Below are 27,059 nucleotides of genomic sequence, written 5' to 3'. Positions count from 1 at the left end.
ATATTAAAGGGGGGGGGGTCTTGACTTTTTATTCACCCTGTATACAACGGCTAGGGACTGAGTGTTAAACGATTACTGCTTGGTTGGTTTAAATAGTTAAATATTCAATAGTTTTTGAGTGCTGAATGGAAGTTGAAAGAATGGAGTATGAATTAACAATGAATGATCATGTTGAATCTGTAGAGAGCAATGCATTTCAAGGTTTCTAGCTACACCTCACACTACGCATAGTTAATCTCTGTGCGTGCACGCCTAGAGACGCAACGGAAGTTTCCTCTGCGTCTGTTTACCAACTGTTTTTCAGACCGTATTTTGATTAGCTGTTTGATATTATTAACACATTACCAATTAAGATGAGGTTGCAACTGCTGTCAATACAGCGTAAATATGAGTGTGGAATGGGGCTAGATGCCTCGTGTAGCTTAGTTGCTGTTTTATTAGCCAGGGTTCAATGACCAAGGCAAGCTGGGTCCAGTCTCGAAAATTTATGACGGTACTTTGACTTTTCTAAGAATCGAACAGGTGAACTTCTGACTTTTCCTTATTCGAAGTAATAAAACCTAGAGTTTTTATAGTGGCATAGCTCACTTGTCTGGTATATTTTAATATAAATTATTTCATTCTGAAATAATCTTACAACAATATTCAATATCCACTGTGTAAATTAAGTCTTGAAACAAATCTGTATTTATAAAACCGAAATAGAATTATCCTGTTTGTAGCATTAATTCTTAACAAAGGTTCAGCAATTTTTCACATACAGTAAATCAAATTTTGGAATACCTGCCATTTTGGCTAGGGGTGAGATATCCACCTCGGGTTTAGGTCATTGTGTTTCTTTTGAAAAATCCTTCAAAATGGGGAGTCACTCAGTAGGGGTTGCTATTTGGAAAAAAATCACCCCCTATCCCCTACCCTGTTAGGGGGGGGGTTCAAAAATAGTTTTATGTAAAAAATTACGGAAGCTTTGTAAACAATCAACGCTGCAAACAGAATATTTCTATATATTTCGGTAAAAACAATACAGATTTGTTCCAAAACTTAATTTACACACTGTATTTACCCTTATCCTGAGACTATATTTTGATGTCATTGAAGTATTTTAACATTTTGTTAGATAAATGCTCCAAACCGTGGTCTTGTTACGAGCTATTACCACAGAACGTCAAGGAATAACTATTGTTATAAAGTATAGAGACGAAAATTGAACAGGCAACTCTTGGCCTTAAAGGTAGTCACTTTTACAAACCAGTTGCTAAGACAGTCAATCATCTAGGCCTATTACGAGATACATTTGTTGTACATTTGTTGATTGTTTGTTGATTGTTTGTTGTACATTTGTTGATTGATTGTTGTACATTTGAGATACGTGGTCTTGTTACGAGCTATTACCACAGAACGTCAAGGAATAACTATTGTTATAAAGTATAGAGACGAAAATTGAACAGGCAACTCTTGGCCTTAAAGGTAGTCACTTTTACAAACCAGTTGCTAAGACAGTCAATCATCTAGGCCTATTATCAATTATACTTGTGAGAGGCACACGTTTGAGTTTATACATATTTTTACTAAACCCAGGGTACGATATTAGGTTAAATTGGTGTAAAATGTCTACTGAGCCTTTAAACGTAACGATGTGCCAACATATTTTTAAACTAAATAAACACCATTAGTTTCTTGATTATATTGCCTACGTTGGGGGAGGCCTAGCAATGTCTACGTGTACAATAGTTCCGAAGAGTAACCCGAAATGTGGAACCATTTGTGACAGTGTTCATGATCCGGTTATTATATTCTAGTTATCTTGACTAATGCCAAACCTACGACGCTGAGCTAGACCACTCTAATCAGCTGTTTACTGTAACTGGACTTGTCTTAGACTTTCACTGCACGCAATGATTTGTGGAGTTAACTTCATTTAATAATGATTTGTGGAGTTATTTCATTTGAATAATTATTCAATAATTAAACTCGATATCTTGTTCGGTTTGTATTCAAATGCTGAACGTACATGTTCTATGTCTCTCTGTGATTATGCGCACAGGAAAACCAATTATGTGACTTCTACGTATCATCTGCCTATCTGTTTACAATGGGTACCGTCTACAAGAATTTTTCTTCTACCCAACAAGAATTGGCTATGGAAAGTGATTTTCATAGTTATCAAAAGTGAACCAAATGGTTTATATGTATGGATCAAGAATCTACACGCTCCCATGTTAACACTATTTATTTGTTTTGTAACAGTATTATATTTCCGACCTTGCCCCACCACAAGAATGTAACTGATAACGCACCAGGCGGCGTACGTATAGCCTCATGTTATGCAACGTTCCTGGTCTACCGCCCTAACCACTTAGTTCACACTATATGCAGATGATTCAAACTGGATTTGTCTGGGAAACAAATCTAAAATGGAAGAATTGGATTGTATCTCGTAAAAAATAATACATCAATGTTTATTAATGAATCTGACTAGCCAACAACGTGTCCTAAATATATCAATGAATCTCACCTAACCATCAACATGTCCAATGTATATCAATGAATCTCACTAACCAACAAAATGTCCAAAATATATCAATAAATCACACCTAACTAACAAGATGCTCTAAGTATATGAATGAATCTCACTAACCAATAAATAACATGTCCTAAATATATCAATGAATCTTACCTAACCAACATCATGTCCAATGTATATCAATGAATCTCATCTAACCAACAACATGTCCAATGTATTTCAATGAATCTCACCTAAACAACAACATGTCCTAAATGTATCAATGAATCTCACTTAACCAACAACATGTCCAATGTATATCAATGAATCTCACTAACCAACAAAATGTCCTAAATATATCAATAAATCACACCTAACCAACAGCATGTTCTAAGTATATGAATGAATCTCACTAACCAATAACATGTCCTAAATATATCAATGAATCTCACCTAACCAACAACATTTTAATGTTTATCAATGAATCTTCATAACAAACAACATGTCCTTAAAATATCAATGAATCTCACCTATCCAACATCATTTCCAAGGTATATCGATGAATCTGACCTAACCAACAGTTGGTATCCACCAGATGGTATCACGAGATACGGTCCACACTGTTTAGATGAGCCGGTTGCTCAGTTGGTAGCATCACGGACTTCGAGCCCAAGGCAGCCATGTCGTGGGTTCAGATCCTGGTCACTGCCGCAGACATTCTATCAGTACAGTTCACCTTCGTACTGTATCGGCTCACTCCTTGCTTTTTCGCAAAAAAAATTTAAAAATCAACATGTCCCAAGTATATTAATGAATCTCAACTAACCATCAACTTATCAAAAGTATAAACAATCTCACAAACTAGAACGTACGAGTATTATCTACCGGTCACAATGAATCACTTAGTGTAGTGTATGGCTATATGACTTTCAAGTTTAAGTTTGAACACATTTAAAACATTAATCACCTGTGTAAGAAGGAATAATAAGTAGAAGTGCTATAATAATTCATCTGTTTGATCTAAATCGACTTTTTTACTTGCCATCTAAAAGAAGGGACTTATCTAACTAAGGTGGGTTTCGACTGACAAAATAATGGTAAATTCGACGAATCGTCCCAAAGAATAAACCATGGGGTGTTCGGTATAATTACGTTTAAACTTAAGCGAGTAGCAAAATTGTACAAAGGGTAAAAACTACTAATTAAGGACGTCATTAATAAACAACGAAAACTAATGTTTTATAAATAACACTTGGCAAAATGTCCACGCAACTCTAATACCTTTTCACAAATTTTAGTAAAAGACAAAGCTGTGAACAACTTGGAAAAAATCCACCAAAGTGGAGGAATCTTTCTGATAAAAAGCTTGAATAAAACCACAAATTGAAAAGATCGGTAACACATATACAAACGTGTTTTTATGCTTTCATCGATAACGTTTTACATTGTAAACGAAGTACAGCAATGGGTTAGGTTAGGATATAAAATATCTTACATAGGCTACTTTTTTATTCCTAGGACTCTTAAGCTCTAGCCTGGGATTGTTTTCACACTACTTCAGGCTAGAACTAGGGATTGCGGCGTTATCACTTGGATAAATTCCACTTGGGGTTTGGTGGGATTTGAACCCGTGACTTCAGGGACAGAAGTCCATCGTTCTACCACTACACCAGCTCTCCCCCCTATCTAATATACTGAGAGTAGACCACTGATTCACCTGTCATGGTGGATAAAACTATTAGAGCACTGTCAGTCAATCAAACTGTCAACATTGTCTGTAAATTTACAGACATTTTTGACAGTTTTCAACGGATTATGCAGGGTATAAACTATTTTAGCTGATATGAACCATGAGTGTTTTCTGTCCCCTTTGGTACCATTAATGAGTAAATGTGCCCCACCGCAATGGTCAGTTATAGAGAAGTAAATCGACGACTCCAACTTGGTATATATATTCTTTCGTGATTTTGAAAGCAAAACTGTCACACAAATATTACAATAAAAGAAATGGTTGGTCAAGTGCAGCTTATTTTGAACCCTCCCTTTACACTATTGTGGGTTACAAGAGGAATAAAGAGTGCTTTTACGTCCAAAATCGATGCTATGAAACGCCTGCTGCCAAAACAATAGGACGTGATGTGATCGTGACGTTGCAGTAGGTGATTCACTCGGGCTGGTCGAGTGCTGGTCCCTCTTGAGGGAAAACTAAATTTAGCCTCTTGAGGTTTTAGACATATAATTACGTCCAAGATGAATTTGTATAGTTTATGTTTAATCACAATTTTTAAGTTTACAACTTAATATACATAAAAAAGTTAAACCTGACTAATCAGAAGCCTCAAAAAACAAGAGGCTCTGTTAGGTTTGCCCGTTTGTAAGTTGTCGAACGACAACTTTAGCAATCCATAATATTGTCAGAACATAAAAACAAAGTCGAGCTACAATAAAAGAACGGTACTTTCCTGTTAAAGGGAACATTCATTATTATCGAGGATTTTTTTCGATATATCGATATTTTTGTTTTCCGATCAGATCTATTACAAATTGACAACAACAACTAACTGATCTTGTTTAGGCTAAAATAGTCTGTATGGATTAAGAAATGAAACTGTTCTAAGCTAACCTAACATAACCAACCAAACTTGCTGTACCATTTAAAACTTCCATTTGGGTTTGATAATAGAAAAGGCAAGTTAAACACGGAATTTTTAAAATTTACAGCAAGTTTGGTTAGTTATGTTAGGTTATTTTTTTTAACAGTTTCATATACTGAACAATATTTATCGTAGTTGTCAGCTGATATGTTTCAATTTGTTAACATCGATATATCGAAAAAAATCATCGATAATAATGAATGTTCCCTTTAACAGGAAAGTACCAAAAGAACTTATAGGGGGATGATTGCATTTTCCATGAATAAGTGATAATATCAAGTGTTTACTAAAATCCCAACCCTTTTCTTATTAAAAGAAAATTATTTTCAACATACCTCAATTTTTTGTTGTATTACAATATTTTATTTTATGTCCTATTTAACATTTCTGCGTTGTTTTGAATACAATATCTTCACAAATATTGTAAGAAAAAATAAGTATAGTCGTTTAAAAAGGAGAATAGCTTTTGGGAAGTGTCCTTTTTATATTGTACCCTACGTTTTAAGTTGTACAATTATAAGATGAACCCGCACTCACCGTACACTCGCTCATCAACTTCCTTTTCTTCCTCATCTTCACATAATAATCATAAGCATAAGGCAAAACTTTAGGATTTTTTTATGTATTTATCATATATTATTCGTATTACAACTTAATACCAACACAAAACCAGGCATTTAAAACATATCAAAACATAACTCTGATAGGTACAGTTTTTGAATACTCAACATTTACCACAAACTGATTATTCTTCATTTTTCATCGAGCAGATTAGTACGCACAGACATTGCCTAAGTAGGCTTTTCCGTTTACTTTGGAATTTTTGTGTTTATTTTCATCTTTTTAAATTTAATTACATTAGTTATACTTTATTAGGAGTAAGTAAGAGTTATAAGTTTATTTTTATTGTAGACGAGAAAAGATTAAAATACCATGTGAATGAATGGAAAGTCGCTTTATTTTCAAAATTCGGAATACAAATTCGTTCCAGGTCAGTTAGGGATCGTGCCTACAACAACGACCTCTCTGTCGTCTGCCGGGTTGGCACGGCTAAAATGAAAACAGCATTTTATGAATAAATTAATACACGAAATAATATTGAACATCTTTCCTTGGCCCAAGCATGCTTTACAAGTTGAAAAATAAAAAATAACCACAAACAAAACAAAACCAGTTTATCTAAATGTATACAGTTCAATTAATTAATTTTTGTGTGTTAAATAGTAAAAATTAGTTCAAAACTTTTGTAAGTGAAGTAAAAGTAAATTTATTTTTTTAATTGTTAAGTTTAGTTCTTGTATTAAGAAGCAAGCGTATTTTATACTGCCAAAAGCTTTTAATAAAATTTACTGTACTAACGCTCTCCAATTGCATCTATTTAGGTAGTTAACATAATCATGTGTCAGAATGGACATTATTATGCAAAAATTATAATCTAAGAGTAAGATTACGTGAATTTGGACACACGGTGATAAAATCAAATTTTGTTTCAATTTTTCCTACAAAGTGAACCACAATTTAGTTCCCCTTGACCAAGGTTTACCATAGAGCAACTCTGCATATGCCTTAATTATCTATGTAAGAAATCAAGCTGACATCGGCGTTATCAGTAAGTCGACAATCGACGTTTTCAAAAATACTTTACATTGTGATATATTATTGGGTGGGAAATACAAACTTATTCCATTTCATTTCACGTGGGGGGAGGTCTATCTCTTTTTGTGAAACAACATACCGGTTTGTCACTCTCCTGCTCCCGAAAAAAACCCCAACGGACCTTGAACCTGGATCCTTCAGTATTTAAACTAAACCAAAATAAAGAAACAAACGGCTCGTTAGTCCCATCATAGTAGGGGGTGTTAAAAAAGAACCATCTGTTGGTATAGGTGTAATTTCAAAATAACGATCATATGAACGCGAGGTTAGTTTTATATTAAAGGATAACTAATAAAGTTAGTTTACATACCAATAACACGCGCTCAATATGACCCCCTTTAGAACGAATGGAATAAATGTATAAATAATAAAGGAAATGAGGTGTATTCCCCTTTTCTTTGCTGAGAAAACTGTTGCGGGAGTTAGAAAACTATATCTTGCCTCGGATGGAAACAGATTCTAATAACTTCATATACCAGCAGGACGGTTCCCCATTACATTGTAATTTTCATGTGAGAGAGTTTTAAAATTGCCATTAAAAAGGTAGTGACCGTTAAAAAGATGAAACGGCCGTACTGGACCTAACGATTTCGCATCGTCACTTGCCTCCAAATTCGCCAGACCTTACTGTTTGTGGTATCTTTTTGTAGGGGTTTGTAAAAGAGACTGTTTAAATCCCCCCTTCCAACAACATTGGTTGAACTGAAGAACCGCATAGAACAGCCATCATATCCATCGCTCTTGACTTACTGACTGATATTATGTGCGCCGAATTTGAGTATTTGAGTTGTGCATCTAAAGAGGGTCATATTGAGAAGCTGTAAATGGTATGTATAACACTTTATTGGTTATCATCTATTAATATAAAACTAACATAATGTTTATATGATCATTAGTTTTGTAATTATAGACCTATAAAATCGGATGCTTCTTTTTGAAGCACCCTGTATTGTGTGAAAAAACATGAATTATTAAAAATGTTGTGACGTGATGAAAGCTCATGACAACTTTGAGGTTTGTTCCGGTTTATTTGAAAGATGTTCTGTTTTTACCATTTATTTGCCATACTTGCATGTTAATCAACAAACTATTTGTAGTTCTAAAGCCAGGGAGGTAACACAGTGTTTTCACAGATTATGTTATTTTCTGTTTGAAAACTATAACTTGTGCTTTGTCATTAAAGCTAAGGAGTAAAGCACATGCTTTGAACGCTACTCTATAAGAGTAAAGTTGCGACGTTGAATCAGTGCACCAAATGTTACAAAAATTGAACACATACAAAGAAGGGTTCGGATTTAACCCGAAAAAAAAATGTATATTTTGTGAGGAAGTTTTTCAAGAGCATAATATAACGGTTATCCTTTTTATAGGGAGGTCAAGATGGCTTCAGTAGCAGCATCTCGTTTCATCTCCTAAATTGGAGCTACTCTGGACACCAAAGGACTTAAACCTGACCAATTTATGTGCCTGGCTGCAGCTTGGAATTTCCAACTGGTTAATGCAATTATTAGCAAATTTCCCTATAGGGAAGTAGCTATTACCGTATGTGACATAGTACGAGACCACCCCCATCCCCGGAACAGATTTCATTTTTCATTTTTATGTCCCCTGAGGCCAAAAACACTATACGTTCAAATTATTCGTATATGTATGTATGATCCCGATAAATGGAGTAATTTTAGTCTGATTTTTATGCAATTTGGATTGAACGTGTAGGGGGGCATAAACTTGAACGAGTTCGCGAACCTGCAAGACCGGGACATGAGAACGGGGTGTTATGAGACATTGACCACTTTTCATAGTTTGTTTTATTTTTTTTTATTTTTACCCTTAAAACATAAAAATCTAGTTTTTATTACATCCATCGTGTAGAGCTTAAACAACTAATAATTTTGTATATTGAAGCATTGTTGTACAATTAAAGGTCACTGAGAAATTTAAAAACTTTACATTTAATATTACAATGTTATTTTATAGAAAAGTTGTATTTTTCTTGTTATAGAAATATTTTGATGAATTATGGCAAATTTATTCATTATCCTATACTTACTGATCTTCATTCAAAGTATTGGCCGGTTACTCTAACTTAAATCTGCTGGACTAATTTTTGTGGAGCTACCTCAAAGAACGGATCTAAATGACCTTAGACACAGGATATTTCAGGGAACTCAAGCTATTCCACGAGAATGCATAGAAATTGATGTACGCAGCTTTTATAGCCATTTAGGATTTTGCAAGGAGGCCAAAATGGGACATTTTGAACAACTACTTGGAATGAATATCAGTAACTATTGCCTTCAAACTGTATTAAATATTAGTCATTCATAAGTACAATGTCGTATTAAAACATTTTTCAAGTTTGAGCAGCAATAACTTCCGAATGATTTAAACTTTTGAAGTCCAGTTTCTGGCATTGTTTTTAGTTCAATCAAACCTTTAATTTGATGCACATATCAACCTATGCTTACCTTTAAGATATTTAACTTACTACCCATAGGCCGTCCCCCATAGGTGACATTTAATCATCATCTACACAAAAATGTAGCTTACTATTACCTGGAATGGGTCACCGGAAGACTACCCCCGGACAACTACCCCCAAGCAGGTTCCTACGTCATGTTGACGTCAAAGATCGGGGGAGCAGTTTTCCAGTCACGGACACTCAAGTTCCGTTTTCAAACTATTCTAAACTAACCTAACCTAACCAACCAAACTTGCTGTAATAATTAAAAATTCTTTTAGATATTCCCCTACATGCCTTTTCTGTTATCAAATGGAATTACTGGAATTACAAATTACAATTACAAAGCTTCACTTTTTGGACGGGGGGGGGTAGTATTCCAGTCGCGGACACGGCTCTCGTATTGGTTAGTTGGGAGATGTCGTGACGTCACGTTTCACCTGGGGGGTGATTTTCTGGTGGGGGGGGGGGTATTATTCCGCATCCCCCTGGAATGATATGCCAAAGTTTGTTGTTATATCTCTATTTGTTCTAAAGTTATAAGTCGTCTTGAGTCTTGATTGTCACCCTGTATGATTTTTTTATAATTATGATAACTATCACAATTAAAAATGCTCAATAATAATAATAGTGCAAACAATTAAGAAGTGTTCTTCCTATTACTTTAAAAGAAGTTTAACAATTTTTTTCGTGTTAGAATGGTTGGTAGTGTTTGTCACAACGAAAACCATACGTAACAAAATTCCTACTTTACGTTTTGGACGTAGGGATTTCTACGCATACTAGTATAACCTGTTTCCTATGAGGCTAGACAACACATAAACACTCCAGGATAACCTTCTACCTTATTTACTTCGTAATAAATATAATTTATGATCTTAAGATGTTGGTTTATAACTCATGAACCAGTATTTTCCACCGTGTCAGTTTCGGTTACGTAACAGGTCGCTAGGACGCTAGGTGCATTACTCTATACCAAGGACGAAGACCTTCTTCCTACTTCCTCTACCGTACAAGACATGCGCAGAAAATCAGCTGCAGGGAACATTACATTATGATTAGGAGTTTTCTGTTTGTCTGTGTGTGCAGTTTTCTGGTGGACGCTAAGTCTGGACTGAGGCTGCAATTGTACACTTTTTAAAGTCTGGATGGTAATTTGCGTACCCCCACTGTATAAGATCAGAGTTTCAGAGACCATATTATATTTTGAAAAGTGACGCATGGTCCGGGTTAACTGTACAGCGGTTGACTACGGCCAAGGTGGAACTGCACTGCCTGCAGGTCTACTACAGCATAAATTCCCAAATTAGGCGCTTTCAAAAGTATAATAAACTGAAAGTCTTGTAAACATTACACATTTAAAATACACTGTGACACGGAGAAAATATATACAATGAAACGCTGAGAGTATCATGAACCTTGCAAACTCATTGGTATTTTTATCTTCGAAACTCTTATCTTAATTTCCTTTTACACGATTGGTCAAATTCTTTCATTACACGCAAAAATTGTATATTAAAAAGCAAACATAAAAAATTGCAGTTGAACGCCTGTGACATTCAGTAAGATCTTGTTGGTTTACTTAGTAAGATTCAAAACAGGTTTTTGTACTTTTCAAAAACAAGATCAACACGCCTAATTCATAAAACCACATATATATTATAGTTGTTTTTTTTTACTAACAATGAATAAATTTGACTGTGACTAATGCGGGGGCATTTTTATGACATGGCTGTTCTGGATTTTACCCAACCTATCATAAGGGACATGAAGATATTTCCTGTTTCTGGTAGATATATGTATTATGAGTGGCACTACGTACTATTCATTTTTTTATATAAATTAAACCCTTTAACATTAACAAGTTGATAGCTATGAGAATCATAAGAAGTTGTTTTACTGATTAGTATCCATGAAATTGAAGATAGATACGCGTTGTTGAAATCTGTATTTAACGTTCATAAAAAACACGAAATTTGAGAAAACTGTAATAACGATACCTATTAACCACATACTTGAATGAAACATTTGTTTTTGTTTGTTGTTAATAGTTTTCCAAATTTTTCATTGTATATACAGGGTTACCAAAAGGTGGGGACATAACTTACGTAGTGATTCCTTGGGTCAGTATAAACAGAAAATCAAGAATAACATTTTTTTACAAAATCGCTTCGTTAACCAGATATCCGCCATTTTGAATTTTTTGACATAACATTTTTATCTTTTAATTTTTTAAACCGATCTTTTATGAAACTTTGTATGTATGTTAAAGTAGAAGAGATCCATTTTAGAAAAAAAATCATCTTGATTCAGCTTAAAATTCCAAAATGGCCGCCATTTTGAAATGTTTAGCTGAATCAAGATGAATTTTTTTCTATCATAGGTCTCTTATACATATCATTAAACATCTTAAACATACATTATAAGTTGCATAAAGATCGGTTGAAAAAAATCAAAGATAAAAATGTTTATGTAAAAAATACAAAACGGCGGATTTCTCGTTAACGAAGCTATTTTGTAAAAAATATTATTCTTGATTTTATCTTTATTTTGAGCCAGGAATCACTACGTAAATTATGTTCCCGCCTTTCTTGAACACCCTGTATGTATAGGGGGGTCCTGACCTAGTGCTAATTTTTTGGGGGTAGCCTAGTACATTACCCAAAATGTGACTCAAATACACAATTTAAAAAATTCTAAATCACACACTAACAAAAAATACCCCCGCCGCAGCAAACCTGCCGTCTAAGCGAATTTCCATTTGGCTGAATTGATTTTCAATAGATCTATTTAAATAACATTAGGTTTAACGAGTACCTAGGTTTGCTGCTACAAGGAAACTAATAAAGTGTGTTTTTAGTAAAATATTGATAGCTTACTATAAAATAAATAAATTTGCCAAGTTTGATCAAAATATATCCATAAACAAGCAAACAACAACATTTTACAATATTCTCCATAAGAATAACATGGGAATTTTAAATTTACCATTTTTTTAGTTTTCTCCGTAACCAATAACCGTACAAAAACACGTTGATATACTGAATTGTTTGTTTTTTTAAGCTCTTTAAGAAGGTTTAGAGAAAAATTGGGAAATTTTGAGTTTTGAGGGTCAAAAGTGAGAAAAACCAATTTTTACCCCATAAAACCCCCCATAAAACCCTGTTCCCATGGTCCGATCATGCTGGATCGCGAACTCATTCAAGTTTATCCCGCCTTACACCTTCAAACCAAATTTCATCAAAATCGGATAAAAATTACTCAAGTTATCGTGTTCACGGACACATATATATATATATATATATATATATAAAAATTTGAACGAATGGTGTTTTTGGCCTCTGGGGACATCAAAATGAAAAAGTAAATCGGTCCCGGGCCTAAGTCTTACCATGAGACCTACGGTAATAGCTACTTCCCTATAGGGAAATTCGCTAAAATGTGTTGATTATTTAAATCACCCCATTTATGTAGCAAAAACTCCAAATTTGGGTTTTAAAAATTATGTTTTGACTACAACACTACAATTGCATTCTACGTTAAATTAGTAAGAACAGATAAGTTTAGATGAACCTGAAGTATCAGAATCTTTATTTTAATGGATTAGAAATGAAAAATTATATTTAAAAAAAGGATAAACAAGGTTATATACACTTTTGTAAAGAAAATGATAGAACGTAGCATTGGGCCAAGGCCGCACTAGATATACACGGGGAGAAACTTGCACTTTTGGCGGGGAGAAACTTTTGGCGAGGGAGATTTCTCTCAGTCCTATTGTCGCACCTCTGAAATTGTCCGCGTGGCTGCCCATGCGGACCCAGGCCGGACCAGGTCCAATTCAGGGTGTCCTCCTGATTGCGAACAGTCCAGACTGCGAACAGTCCAGATTGCGAACAGTCCAGACTGCAAACATGTTTGGTTCTACGAGGTGGAGGGGGTCGTCCGTGGGGTGGGGAGGATTCCTGATTGCGAACACATTTTGAGTGGTCGGGGTTTTCAACCCTTTCGTAAAAACCCTTGACAGAATGATTTAGCCAAAATCACAACTTAAGACTGGTAATATACATAATGGAGAGGATGAATGTTCTTGAAGACACATATATTTATGAGACATAGTATAATTTTACGTAAAGCCGCTTTTATAACAGACAGGTTCTTTCAGTCTGACAAATTCGTTTTGATAATATTTAAAGTGGCTGTTTATTTAAAATTAATTATAATATGTTTCACTTGAACAAGCAACTACAATAACTAAACAATCTCAGAGTAAAAGAAATAAAACAATCATTTAATATGAATAACACTAGAGTTTAACATAATTAGCCGAAATAACATGCATTTGCCAATATCACATTCCAAACTCAATCATTACCTAAAAAAACTTCGTCAACGAGTCATTTAAATAGTAACTAAAACAAATAAAATACTTACATACCGGTACATCTTACATCCGAAATAACATAAATATGCATTACACATTACAACATCAATCATTCAAACACATTCCCAACTCAATCATTAGCTAAAAACATAAAAAACAAGCAATTAAAACTCACGTTCAACAACAGCGACTAAACCATCTTTACAGATACCAAAATATTTGTTCGCACGACTCATTTTCAGGTAGCCCACAGCATTTTTGAGGTGTTCGCAGTCTGGACAATTTTACCCTTGTTCGCAATCTGGACTGTTCGCAATTAGGACACAACCAAAATTCAGTCCTGTTGTCACACCACCTGCAAGGGTGTGCAATTTCTCCTGATCTGAACCCCATGGATTTCATTGTGTGGGGGTTTATGATGGCTGAAGTCTTTACAACTCCAATAAATAGTGAAGAGGAACTTTTTAACCAAATCCAAATCTCAGCACCCACAGTTAGGGAAAAGCTAAGCCATAAAGTTGGGACAATGAGGAAAAGAGCAAGAGCCTGCATACGACAGAATGGAGGACATTTTGAAAATAAACTTTAATAAACCAGGTGTGAATTGTGAGTGATGAGTGATATCCATGATGATTCCCAACACTTATGATCTTTTTCTTTTTACTTCTTTCTGCGTGCAAAATAATTATTTGCAGCTTCATGTTGCACCTGTAATTAAAATGAGGATTGTAATTTTTTCGTTTATAATTGTTTTAACCATGCTTTACATTATTTTAATCCAAATAACTGTACTTAAAAAACAACAAATAAAAAAATAATAAATATCTTTCGAAAGCCCCCTTTTTTAAGAGGTTGGCGGCTTCTTTTAACCTTGCATTTGCCCGTCTACATAGATTACAGATCTGTTCGTGGAACGTAGTATCCAGCAAAGCAAGGGGTGAGCCGGTACAGTACGAAGGTGAACTGTACCACAGAAAACATACTACTGTATGTTTTCTATGACTGTACTGATGAAATGTTTGTGGCAGTGACCAAGATCCGAGCCCACGACATCGCTGCATTGAGCCCGAAGTCCGTGACGCTTCAGTTCCATATGAGTAGCCATAAACAAATATAATTTCTGCATATTGATAATTTGAAAGCATCTTAAGATCACTGCACCAAAACACACTAAAAATTATAGTTTGTAATTGATAGCTTATCTCTTGATAAGGTAGGATGTAAACAGATATTGGGAAATTCTTTGAAATTATCCTCAAATGATAACTTACAAATATCAACTGATCCTGGTTTATATAAACCTATCCATTCTTACTAAAAATTTAACGTGGAATTCAATGAAACGGGTTTTTTTTAAATAATCAAATAATTTTTTTGAGTAAGTGTGTGATTTTTTCAAATTGTATATTTGAGTCACATTTGGGTTGGTGTACAACCCGAAAAAGTGTGTAACACTAGGTCAAGAAGTATTTCCTAATTGTTTACACATTAGTTCTGTTTCTATATTTAAATAGGTACAGTAAACAGTAATTGTTCGGGGTTGCGTTCAATAGAGAGAGTGAGAAAATTTGATTGAAACACTAAAAAAAATCACCTAAGAGCAATTTTAAGTTTACCAAAGATTGTAATAAATTTACTTGTGGATGCTTATTTGGTTTGACTTCACAGTATAATATGACGTACTTCATCCCAAATTATTATGGTTGATAAGCCTAACATGGCTTATGGCTTTATCATGGTTTTTTAGTACTATGAATCTTTCGTCGAAGAACCTCCTTTAGTTAGTTAGAACTCTCTGCTTTTTATTACAATTTAAGGCCCAATAGTGTTAATAATTGTCTTAACTCTATTAAACTTTCGCATCCTTCCCATGTGGTTGTCATAGGGCTTTGTGACTGTATCTAACTAAATTAGACTGTATGTAACTAGTCTAAATTAACGATTTTGAAAACTTTTGCTTAGACTATTGAGTATGGCAAACTTACGGAGTTTCCACTGTTCGTAAAGAAAATCCATACATTGAAATATGTTCCGCGTTTAAGTAACTCATTTCATAACCAAAGCTCTTCTCGTAACACACTGTTTCACATTGGAGTTTTGAACTTGCACTTTGAGAAACACTCAAGATTACTCATCATATCACACATTAACCGAACTCTATTTTTTACGTCAACAAACGTTCCTAAGTAAGTCCAACTTGAGCTAAACTCACTCCAGTCTATTTCAACTATTTCGAGTTGCTTTTTCCTCATCCAAACCGGTGGGGACCATTGCTCCCTTGTATGGTATCTCGGCCTCTGGTTGGCTACGTTGTTCTGTCCTCATTTGCATACGATGTAGGTTTGATTCGTAAAATAACTAATTCTTGAGATGAACATAGTACGTATTTATATCTGAGCAGTAACATTACTGTGATAAATGTTGGGATGCCAAAAAACAATATATAAGAAATTTACCAATGGGGGAATATTTAGATGATGTTTGTTTAAATAAACTTTGATCTGTACAACAATAATTAATTGTTGGGCAAAAGTGTGGACGCTATTTATTCCAGAAAAACAAAACTCTGCATAACTCTATATGACATAAAAGTACACTATTTCGTCGGTATCCCGATTTCGTCCCGAAACCCAAAATATGGTATCTTTTGGTATAGTTAACACTTTCTGAATATAAACGCCCATCAAGTGGACCTCATTTTGAAGGTCATCGGTTAAAAAGAATATCGGTGAAAACTAGAGGTCTTTATTTCAACCCGTTACAGGATGGTGGCCATTATAATTTTTCATCAGCCTAACTAAATCAGCCCCACTAAAAATATACATCAATATTCACTAACTTTTTATTGGGTTGCACCAGGAAACTCAATATTACCGTTAAAAGAAACTAAACAGTACCCTTTGGTCGGTTATTACACTTTTTCCCGGAACCCAAATGGGGTACGGTATTTCAGGGCAGCTCAAAATGTTTCAATATGAAGCCTCACCAATTGACAACTGATTTTAAAGGCCACCAGTTAAAAAGAATATCGGTGTAAACTAGAGGTCCTTACCTTTAATTATGTAAAATGTAATTATGTAAAATGTTGTTCTTTTACCCAGTAAAACATGGCGGCAGTTTGTGTAAAATGTATAACAAATTTCCTTCTGACATCTTGTGGGCCACCTCAGTGTGATGGAAAATTAATATTTGCATAAAAATTGCATATTTATGTATGTTACTTATGTGCAAAGCTTCGTTGCATTATCTGCAAAGGTTCAACAATTAAAATTCCGCTGCCGGGCCTTTAAAGGACCCAATAGGGTTGCGTGGGTATTTTGTGTAAATGTCTTTGTTGGTGAGGGTAACTTTATATTTTTAAAGGATTGTTGTTGAAATGCTCATTATAGATCAATATAACAAAATTTTCGTGACGTCTCTGGATCTCGAATATAACCTCTTCCTTCAGGTAGGTTCTAAGTGTCGTATTTTTAAGTTATATGATAAAATTAGGTTATTTGTTTTAGGTCCCTGTATCACAAGAAGGCAAAATCAAAACACACACCTACTGTGTGTTAATAATTACTTTTTCCTACAGTTACCTAACAATGTACATGTTCTCTCACTGATTTGAGAAAGCAAAGTGGCCAATTCTCTCATCAGTGAGACAATGTTAACATTGTCTCACTCTAATTACTTTGTCTCACTCCAGATTTTCAACGTGAAGGCACGAAATAGTGAGCGCGTAACATGCAGGCAACGTCGTATGCGCGTGAAATACGTTGGCAGCACTGGCTGTAAATCAGCTGGTCAGCTGTTGTACTGTTGTATTTGTCACTTCACATTAAATGTTATATTAAAAGTTAACTTCTGTGTAAAAATAGGTTATGTTTCTTCACCAATTTATTTGTTTTATGGTAACTGTAGGAAAAGTATAATGTGCAACTCGAGTTCAAAGTACAATTGCCTCACTCGAGAAACCATTCCTCGTGAGTAAGGATTTCTCTCGAGTGAGTCAATTGCTCACTTTTCTCACTAGTTGCACAAATAACTATTTAGTTGTCTTTGATGAAGGGAGGCTGTGCAGTTAACGAGCTAGAGCAAGTGTCTATTTCACCGATTGATAAGGTTTCAACGTCAATAACGACTTTGACCACACCACTAACATTATCAACTTCCCCTCGTTCACGTGGTTTTTATAAATACCGATATATTAATATGTATATATACAGGGTGTATTGCAACCTTAAGAACAAACTTTGTCCCGTTATTCAGCATGTCAAAAGAAACAAAAAATGTAACATAACATGTGTCCTATCTCATTCCGTTTTCTGTCTATCTGTCTGTGTATGTTTTTTACAAAAACATGCATAACTCCTTAAACTGTTTAAATTACAGTGTTGAAATTTATCTTGTTGACCGCTATTTGTGTCTAAAATATGAATAAAAACTCTGAACCGTTTAAAAAAGGCGGATTTAAACAACATTTGATGCAAAACTCCATGAAAACCGGTAATTTTACAAAATATTTGCACAATATGTAATTTTTTTAATTTTATGCATATTACAATTATATCTTATAAGCTTAGTTTGGACAAATAATAACTGACAAATCAATTTTGTTCTTGTTATACATCAGTTTTCTCAATCAACATTGTATAAATGGAGTAAACGGAAGGTACAACAAGAAAAAAATAATTTATCAGCTATTCTTAGTCTAAACTAAGCTTATAGATATCGTTGTAATCTGCATACAATTTACAAAATTTACATGTCTTGCAAATATTTTGTAAAATTAAAGGTTTTCATGGAATTTTGCATCAAATATTTTTAATAGCCGCCATTTTTAACGTTCAAGAGTTTTTCTTCAAATATTGGACAAAACATAGTGGTCAATAATATAAACATTTTTACAGAATTTGAACGCTGTAGCTCAAACAGGATTTATGAATGTTTTTGTAAATAAAGATTATATACAGACAGATATACCTAAACGGAATGAGATAGGACCCATTCTATGTTACATTTTTTGTTTCTTTTGACGGTTGCAAGACACCCTGTAGGCTATATTAATGTGAAACTCCCAATGTGATTTATCAACAGTCGCCTAAACATTGTCCAATTGAGTATATTTGCTAGACTTCCGTCTCGTTGCGAGTTCGATAACAGGCCATCGCCTTTATGTGGCAAATGAAGACAATATAAAACCATCTATAATCATACCGCTCACCACAACCAACATTTTGAATTATGCTATACCCTTGAGGCCCTTCACATAGTAGATCCACATCAAAATCAATGTAACCAACTGGTTGTAAGAAATTCGGCATTGATACACCATTTGGTACTAAAAATAAAGCCCCCCTCTGGTTTAAAATTATTATAGTAAAAAGCTACTCAATTCAGATGAATTTTATTTTCTATTTTGGTCTTATTTCATTTTTATCTATTCCCAAAAACATATTCTCGTTCAATATCCATTTATTTGTGAGTGATATGAACTGTTAAAAAACTGTCAAAAAAACTGAAAAAAATCAACTGTTCCATAAATCAGCTGTTTAATAGAGAACGATGCATTGTTGTTATTTTCCTCCCATTTCTTGTTTACAAACATTGTATTCATATACAGGGTGAGTTTTAAATGAGTTCTCCCCCTACTTTTTTCTACATTTCTTAAGATATCAACTCCGGACCACGTCAGCTCATTGTAGAGTAGTAAGTACTTCATTTTGACTGGGTATAAATTTTCGGCCGCCAACTTGGATCCTCCATATTGGATACAAAGTTTTTTATTCAAATGTAAAGGTAGGGTTGTGACCCATCGTTTCGAACTAGATTGTTACGCTGAATACGATGCTGCAATCCGTTTAAAAACATCTCGATCCATTCTAAAGTTATGAGAACTTTTTAAAACTTTATTTTTAGCCCATTTCAACATTGTGCATTTAAAAAACTAAGACCATAATCTCAAAATAGTCTTAGGTAAAGATGAGTATACACCACCATTCATTGTCGACTTATTTTCACTTGGTTAAGACGGATGCATTTTTTCGGCCACCATCTTGGATCCGCCATTTTGAAATGTGATAAATTATTTTAAATATGAAGGTGGTGTTGTGACCCATCATTTGGAACTACCTTTTAATGCTGAACTCAATGCCACAATCCGTTTTTTTTATTTTCATCTTTGGTTTTTGAAATATAGACATTTTAAATATAAATATTGTAATATTGCATCAAGAATGCTTGATAACAAAAAACGTATTGCGGCATTAATTTCAGCATAAAAAAATAGTTCAAAATTATGGGTCACAACACCACCTTTATATTAAAAATAATTTATCACATTTCAAAATAGCGAATCCAAGATGGCGGCCGAAAAAATACATCCGTAATAACCAAGTGAAAATAGGTCGACGATGAATGGGGGTGTTATCTTTATCTAGCACTATTTTGAGGTTATGGTCTTAGTTTTTTAAATGCACAATGTTAAAATGGGCTAAAAATAAAGTTTTAAAATGTTCTCATAACTTTAGAATGGATCAAGATTTTTTTTTATGGATTGCAACATCGTATTCAGCGTAAAAATCTAGTTTGAAACGATGGATCACAACCCTAACTTTACATTTGAAAAAAAACTTTGTATCCAATATGGCGGATCCAAGATGGCGGCCAAAAATGTATACCCTGTCAAAATGAAGTACTTACTACTCTACAATGATGTGACGTGATTGGAGTTGATATCCTAAGAAATGTAGAAAAAAGTAGGAGGGGAATCATTTAAACCCCCATATGTATGTGTATGTACATGAACTTAAGGTGTCAAAGTACATTAGAAGTATCTAAAATTTTGGAATGGAAGACTTGTTTTCATAATTTTTCGTATGAATAACAAACTACAAACGTACATAAGTAAGAGTAAATATTCGCACAAGTGCCGCTGCCGGTATGTTTTGTTTGGTATCTGGAGCTGTGGTATCCGTAGTAGTGAAACGCAATATGGAAACCCAACGGTAACGGTTTAAATATAACGGCTGGGCCACACACACACACACACAAGCACGCCGCATACCCTGTCGTATCGGTTACCTACGCATTCCTTTGAGACCTGGCGATCAAAATCAATTCTTTTCTAGTCTATTATAAACATACGGAATAAGTTAGTATTGAAGGTTTTACTTCATTTTTTTGTATTCTTACACCTGTGGCCTTTTTTCTTTTTGTAGACCTACGTCAGGCCTACAAAAACTATGGTATTTTCATCTGACGCTATGGAATTTTCATTTGTTGTTTGAGAGTATAGTTAATTAACCAACATGTATAGGACATTTGTCAATTTTGTGAAGAATATCAATTATTCATATCCATGTTGGCACGAACAATCTGAGGATGGGCTATCCTGCCAGAGACAGCCAAGCTGCAGCTGGTACAGTGTTGTCAGTGCCCCATTACTGTTTTCCTGCATACGGCAACAGCATCTCAAGGGAAGAGATGTCCCGATTGCAAAAAGTGCAGAACTCCGCAATTCGTTTCGTTTACGGTATCCGTAAGCGTGAACGCGTATCCCCATTCCGGGATGCTGCGGGGTTGCTGTCAATGGGTGCCGTGTGCAGGGCGCAGACTTGTAGCCTCATCCACCGGGTCTTGGTTCAGCAAGAGCCTAAGTACTTGGTGGAGAAGCTTGTGGCACGTGGGGAGGTGACTCAACGTGTGACCCGGCAGAACGCCTTGCTCCAAATTCCAAAAGTAAGACTAGAAGTGGGTAGAAAAGGGTTTTCTTACTTTGGCCTAAAGATATACAATGATCTCCCCTTGGACCTAAAACAGCTGGGGGTCCTGGCTTTCAAAAGAAAAGTAAAGAAGGTGTAAAGTATTGTATATAGCTTAAAATTTTGTTTTGTCATACACATTGTTTTGTATAATAATTTGTGTATATTTTTAAGTTAGTTATATTGACATGAGTTACTTTGTAAAACAGTTCTTTTACTGAAAGACGCTCGCAAATAAAGGGATTTTTATTTATTTATTTATTTATTTTCAGAATCCGAACAGCAGCCTCCAGATTTGAATGCGTGCAGTATAACCTTTTGGATATTGTAAACTATTTATGGACTATAAGATACTCGTATAAAAGCATACCCCGAGTAAATTAATTTTTCACATCTTTAGAAAGAACATTTTTTTTTCATAACAACTTAATCCAGCGTGCTAAAGACGCCTTTACTCCATCTACCTCGCCTTAACTGTTGTGTGTGTGTGTGTGTGTGTGTGTGTGTGTGTGTGTGTGTGTGTGTGTGTGTGTGTGTGTGGCTGACCTTATCCAGAATGCAAGATATAGTTAAATTGAATTTTATATTTTTACGCTGGATTCTGTTTCTATTTAAAAACATGTTCTTTCTAACAATTAAGTGAAAAAATGTATTTCTTAATCTTTGGGGGGCATTGGAGGCCATTCGAGTATTTTATATATTTATTTATGTATGTGAACGGATTGATGGAATCAACATTTGGGATCATTATCAGGCTTCTTATTCGATAAGAGAAATAAAGACAGTGATTTTCAATGAGGTGTTGCACGGTTTTCCTTGATTCGGCTAGAACAAATAATAAATGCTAATTACGAAGACAGGTCAATTTGATACAAAATTGAATTGAGATTTTACTAAGAAATTACTAACTGCTCAAATCTCAACACCTTATTTAATTAAGTTCTCCTTCCTTTTGTCTTGGTGACATTAATAACATTATAATACTGACTTGATTTGCAAAAGTTTTTACTTCATTTCTAGAGAAGTTGAAAAGTTTATTATGACTGAATTCCTTTCATTTCAAAAATTAATAAAATTTGGCGGATTTCACTGTCTAACTTATAAAACATATTTAAATGCAATAATTTTTATTCCTAGAATGTCTTTCAATATGAAAACAGTTTTAGTGTATAACCGTGCTGTTGAAAAGGTGTTGTTGAAGTTGCATACGTTACATTAAGGTGTTTTGAAGGTGTTTTAAACTATGAATGCTTCCATTCAATTAAATCAATCAAGTAAATCAATTATTTAAGATGGGGACGCCACTTTGTGCGTATTTGAACCCAAATATAAGTGAAGGATGAGTTTACGATGAGTGGCGCGATCTTGTAGTATTGTTAGTGACTAAGGCCGTCATGTTCCTTAGACACAGCTGTTAATTAATAGCCCATACAGCCAATGAAAACTAAGGGAACTACAGTTTATAGTGGAATCCCAACCACATTTTTCCTTGTAATTAACGAATTGGTCTAATTTTTAGGATAGCACTGCGTATAGTCGTAGTACTATCTAGTGCTGACGTTAATCCACACCAGGGAGCATCGTATCCACAGTGCATGCCTATAAATATCCACAGTTCGTAACATTGTCCCTAACACTATAGTCTGCATGATAGAACCTGTCTCCTAACCTTCGGTCTACCGAATATTTTTAACAAATCTGAAAATTACATAAAAGAGGGATTACTCCCATATTAAGCCCATGTATTGCCCGGTATTGCCATTTTATTTAAGCAAATTCATGTTATTTGAAAGGAAATGCAAATTTTGCCGTTCCATGTTTGTCAAGAGAATTTCTTAGATTTAAGAACTAAAAATCAAAGAAGCAGTAGGTGTTTATACGTTTTACTGAGGAAGTTTTTAGTAATATTTTATACAGTCAAGAGTAGCACAGAAAGACCCACCTTGAAAGTTGATGAATTGTTCTCAAAATTCACAAATTCAAACTTCCATTGCAGAATAGGGCTTATACAGATGTTTAATCTCAATGACTTTAAATACGGTGTGATTGAAAAGTCCCGGAACGGTGTAATATATTTTTTACCTTTATAGGGAAAGTAATAACACCTGGTATTGGTATATCAACAATAACCATTAATGTCTACTCTTTTTAAGCTATTGTTACATTTTTTCATGGGCTTAAGGGGGATGGCCCACGAGGGGTACGACGAAATTCTCAAATAGCAGCCTTGGTCAAGTTTAGTATCAAATTAAATGTAATATTTAGAAAAACATAATGTGTCAAACCCGAACTCAAACGGACAATAAAGTCAAAAATGGCAGCAGTTCAAATATTTCTTTAATCTGCCATTTTGAATCTTTGAACGGCTGCCATTTTTTACCCAGCTGTTATTTTGGGAACAAATTTGCAGCATAGTATTCTACTAATAAAGACATTTGATGTGATGTGCATTTCGACCTATGCCTCCGTTTGAGATTTTCTTCTGACTGCAATAGCCCCTCAGTTTAGGGTTCGTGGCATTGTGTTTTATTAACGGAGACCTTTAATTTGGTATCAAACTCGACATATGCTGCTATTTAAGAATTTCGTCTGACTCATTAAGGGCCGATAACAAGAGATAAAAAGTAATAATAGCTTAAAAATTGTAGACATTTATAGCTGTAATTGATTTACCAAGCTATCTATAACAGTATAAAATATATTACCCCGTACCGAGACTTATCACACTGTATTTATTATTGTAAACTTAATGAGGATTCTGAAAATGACAATACATTTGAAATAAAAACAAGTTTTAGTGCAGTTATGGTAATTTTATCTAAGCAAATACGAATATTTTGAACAAATCTTAGTTTGTTATTTCCTACCTGTGAGGGTATGAAAACCTAAATTAGTGTCATTTTGTCACTAATACTTAGTAGTTTAACACATAGCAATTTTAACTCTAACTTTGTTCCATTGTATAATGCAATTTTACTGCCACATTCATACAGATAACCAGATTTTATTACAACCTACTAACAGACTATTATTTATTATTACCTCTATAATCTTAGGGGTTTTGAACATATTTGCCTTCTTTTGGTGACAATGATCTTATGTTTTATATACTCGTCACATTTTAAACTAAATTTAGGAATTTAAAATTCGGATAAAAAGTTACTTGATTTAGTGGGGGCTGAACGGGGACTAATTAGGAAACCCGCTGTGGACGTCCTAGACTCCTACAGTTCGGGTTTATGACCCGTGACCAGTCCCAGGTAGACGGGGGTTCAGGAAACAGGTTCCATCCTACAGACTATAGCACTACAGTGTTGGTCTTCAGGGGCCGACCGCGTCACATAAACTTGTCACTCGCTGACATTTCAGCACACAATAACATAGCAAATATAACCATCGTCGGAGTTACCCTGGCGCTACTACCCAAAACTTGGCTTCAATTCAAAATATTGGTTTAAGTGTAGACCCAGACACCTGTTCCGGTTTAAAATATGCATACGATGTAAATGTGCAATAACCTTCCATCGTAGGCTAAACGGATTCCCATTTTCCTGATTGGGTTTTTACCAAAATGTTTCCTTAACGGGATAATTCAAACTGCACCTCGAGGTCAAACCACGCCTTCTTCCTTCTTACCCGATTCCACGGAGGTGTAGGTATTTTCGACCTTAATTTAATTCTTATCCTGAATAATAATAACATTTGTTTTCATACAATACACATAAATACGACAATCTTTCATAAAACTCACAATACATTAATTTGTGGGTTGAAAAAACATACAATTTGTAACATGATAAGTAGCCTAAATTTACAAACAAAAGTAAATGTTGTTACAATGTTTGTCAATTTTATGTAACGGATGAAAACCCCAGCTTCATATAACTGTCATTTTAGATTTACAGTTTGACAATTAGGATAATACCAACATACCCCCAACAGACCCCGGAAGCTATTGCACCAACAAACCAAAACAAACCCCGAATTAGAAGACACACTTAGGTTTTCTAAATCAATTTAAGTAAAGTACCAAAGTGAGGTGGGTTTCAAGTCTACTGAAGCGAATTGTTCTCGGTAAACTGGGCGGGAAAAGTAATTGTACAAAAACCAACTTCTTACTTGCCCAGGGCACGCTGGTGCATTAGTCAAACTGAACTGAATAAGCCTAGAAACTTTTCTATTCAAAGATTAGTTCAGCTAAATAACAATCAGTTAACCCTGTAATAAGGAACCGTAAACTAGCCAATATGATCAGGTGATTTCCAACTTCTCATTTTGCCTCTAAATTACTTTGGATGCTGACGCTCGTTAAATACAATATAAAATTGTGTTCGAATTAGTTTTGGCTTTTGAGGACTCCAAAACCAAACAGTAGTCCAGGATCAAGATCTATGAAAATTCACTAATATGCATCTAAAGTAAAGCAGGTAGAGCTGTTAACAGTTAAGAGGTTTTTCTAAGTTAAAAAGGGGAATCTCAACGATAACATAAACTATCGACATTTCATGTTAAATAAACGTATACACGAAGTACTTTTTAAAACATAGAAACCCCGTATTAGTACATGTATTGATGTTACTGTACTTGTACATGCAGTTATGTACTTCGTACATAGTTTACTGTATTAGTATATGTAACTGTTTTAGTACATGTATTAATTATGTATTTTAAAGAACTACGAGTATGGTTATGTAGGTTGTCATTTTAGGATGAAAAAAATATTTAAAATAATTTGACCGAGGACAATAAAACGTACAGTAGAACCTTGATAACAAGACTCTCATGAGAATGGTAAAATAACTTGTTATAAATTGTTATAAAAAAAAAACTTGTTATCAAGGTTGACTTCTTATCGAGGTTTGTAATAACATGTGATTAGGGGTAAAATAATTTTAATGGGATTTGAAAATGATACTTGTTATCAAGGGCGCCTTGCTATCGAGGGTCTTCTTATCAAGGTTCCACTGTATTATATAAAATAGTCTAGTTATAATATCATGATATATTCAAACAACATTGGTAAATACTTAGCGTCTTGTCGTAGAATTTTAACTAAGTTACTTAGGGTTTTTACATGTAATTTTTACGCATACTCAAGCAAACGACAATTAACATGAAATCGAATTACCGTCATATTTATTAACACAAATAAAGCAACAAATGAACCTAGGGACAAAAACCACCACTTCGTTTCAATAGGTACTACTTTATGTGGCAGTTCGATAAATTAGTGAGGTGTATGAACTATGCAGAAGTTAGTATTTACCTAAATTACATCAACGCCTGCGAACAGGAAAGTTTGTGCCATCTATGTAGTTATGTTGCGTTAGAGAAATTGAAGGTGGTAAATCTTATTAGATTTTGGTGTAGCGGATTTGTATCCCCCTGGAATTTTACCCCCTGGGCAAACGTGACGTCACAAACCAGGTGGTAAAATTCCAGCCGCGAACTTTTGAGTTGCACAACATCAGTTTGATGGTTTAAACGCGGAATTAAAAGTATTTTTTCACGGTTGTGAATTTAATCAGAACACATCAAATTATAAAAGCTAGAGTGTACGGGCCGGAATTTAACCCCCGGACTTTTACCCCCTTCATGAGATCAGCTAAAAATGTACGGCCCGGATTTTTACCCCCGGAATTTTACCCCCCCGGAT

General features: G+C 34.6%; 1 protein-coding gene across 1 annotated transcript in view; it reads right to left on the bottom strand.

Annotated features, from left to right (window-relative positions):
* Window positions 1–15,980, bottom strand: part of LOC128999066 (pyridoxine/pyridoxamine 5'-phosphate oxidase-like) — a 43,163-nt gene extending 27,183 nt beyond the window's left edge. Inside the window, exons 1-2 of the mRNA XM_054425423.1 lie at window positions 15,897–15,980; window positions 15,641–15,700 (exon numbers count right to left, since the gene is read on the bottom strand). Coding sequence (XP_054281398.1) covers window positions 15,641–15,700; window positions 15,897–15,980 — 144 coding nt within the window. The remainder of the gene's footprint in view (window positions 1–15,640; window positions 15,701–15,896) is intronic.
* Between the last annotated feature and the right edge of the window lie 11,079 nt (window positions 15,981–27,059).

Source organism: Macrosteles quadrilineatus, unplaced genomic scaffold (genome assembly GCF_028750875.1).
Source record: "Macrosteles quadrilineatus isolate MER2022 unplaced genomic scaffold, UCM_ALF_1.0 Scaffold_7__1_contigs__length_78375512, whole genome shotgun sequence".
NCBI classification, from domain to species: domain Eukaryota; kingdom Metazoa; phylum Arthropoda; class Insecta; order Hemiptera; family Cicadellidae; genus Macrosteles; species Macrosteles quadrilineatus.
Note: the sequence above shows the minus strand (reverse complement) of the source record. Positions and strands in the feature narration are given on the sequence as shown.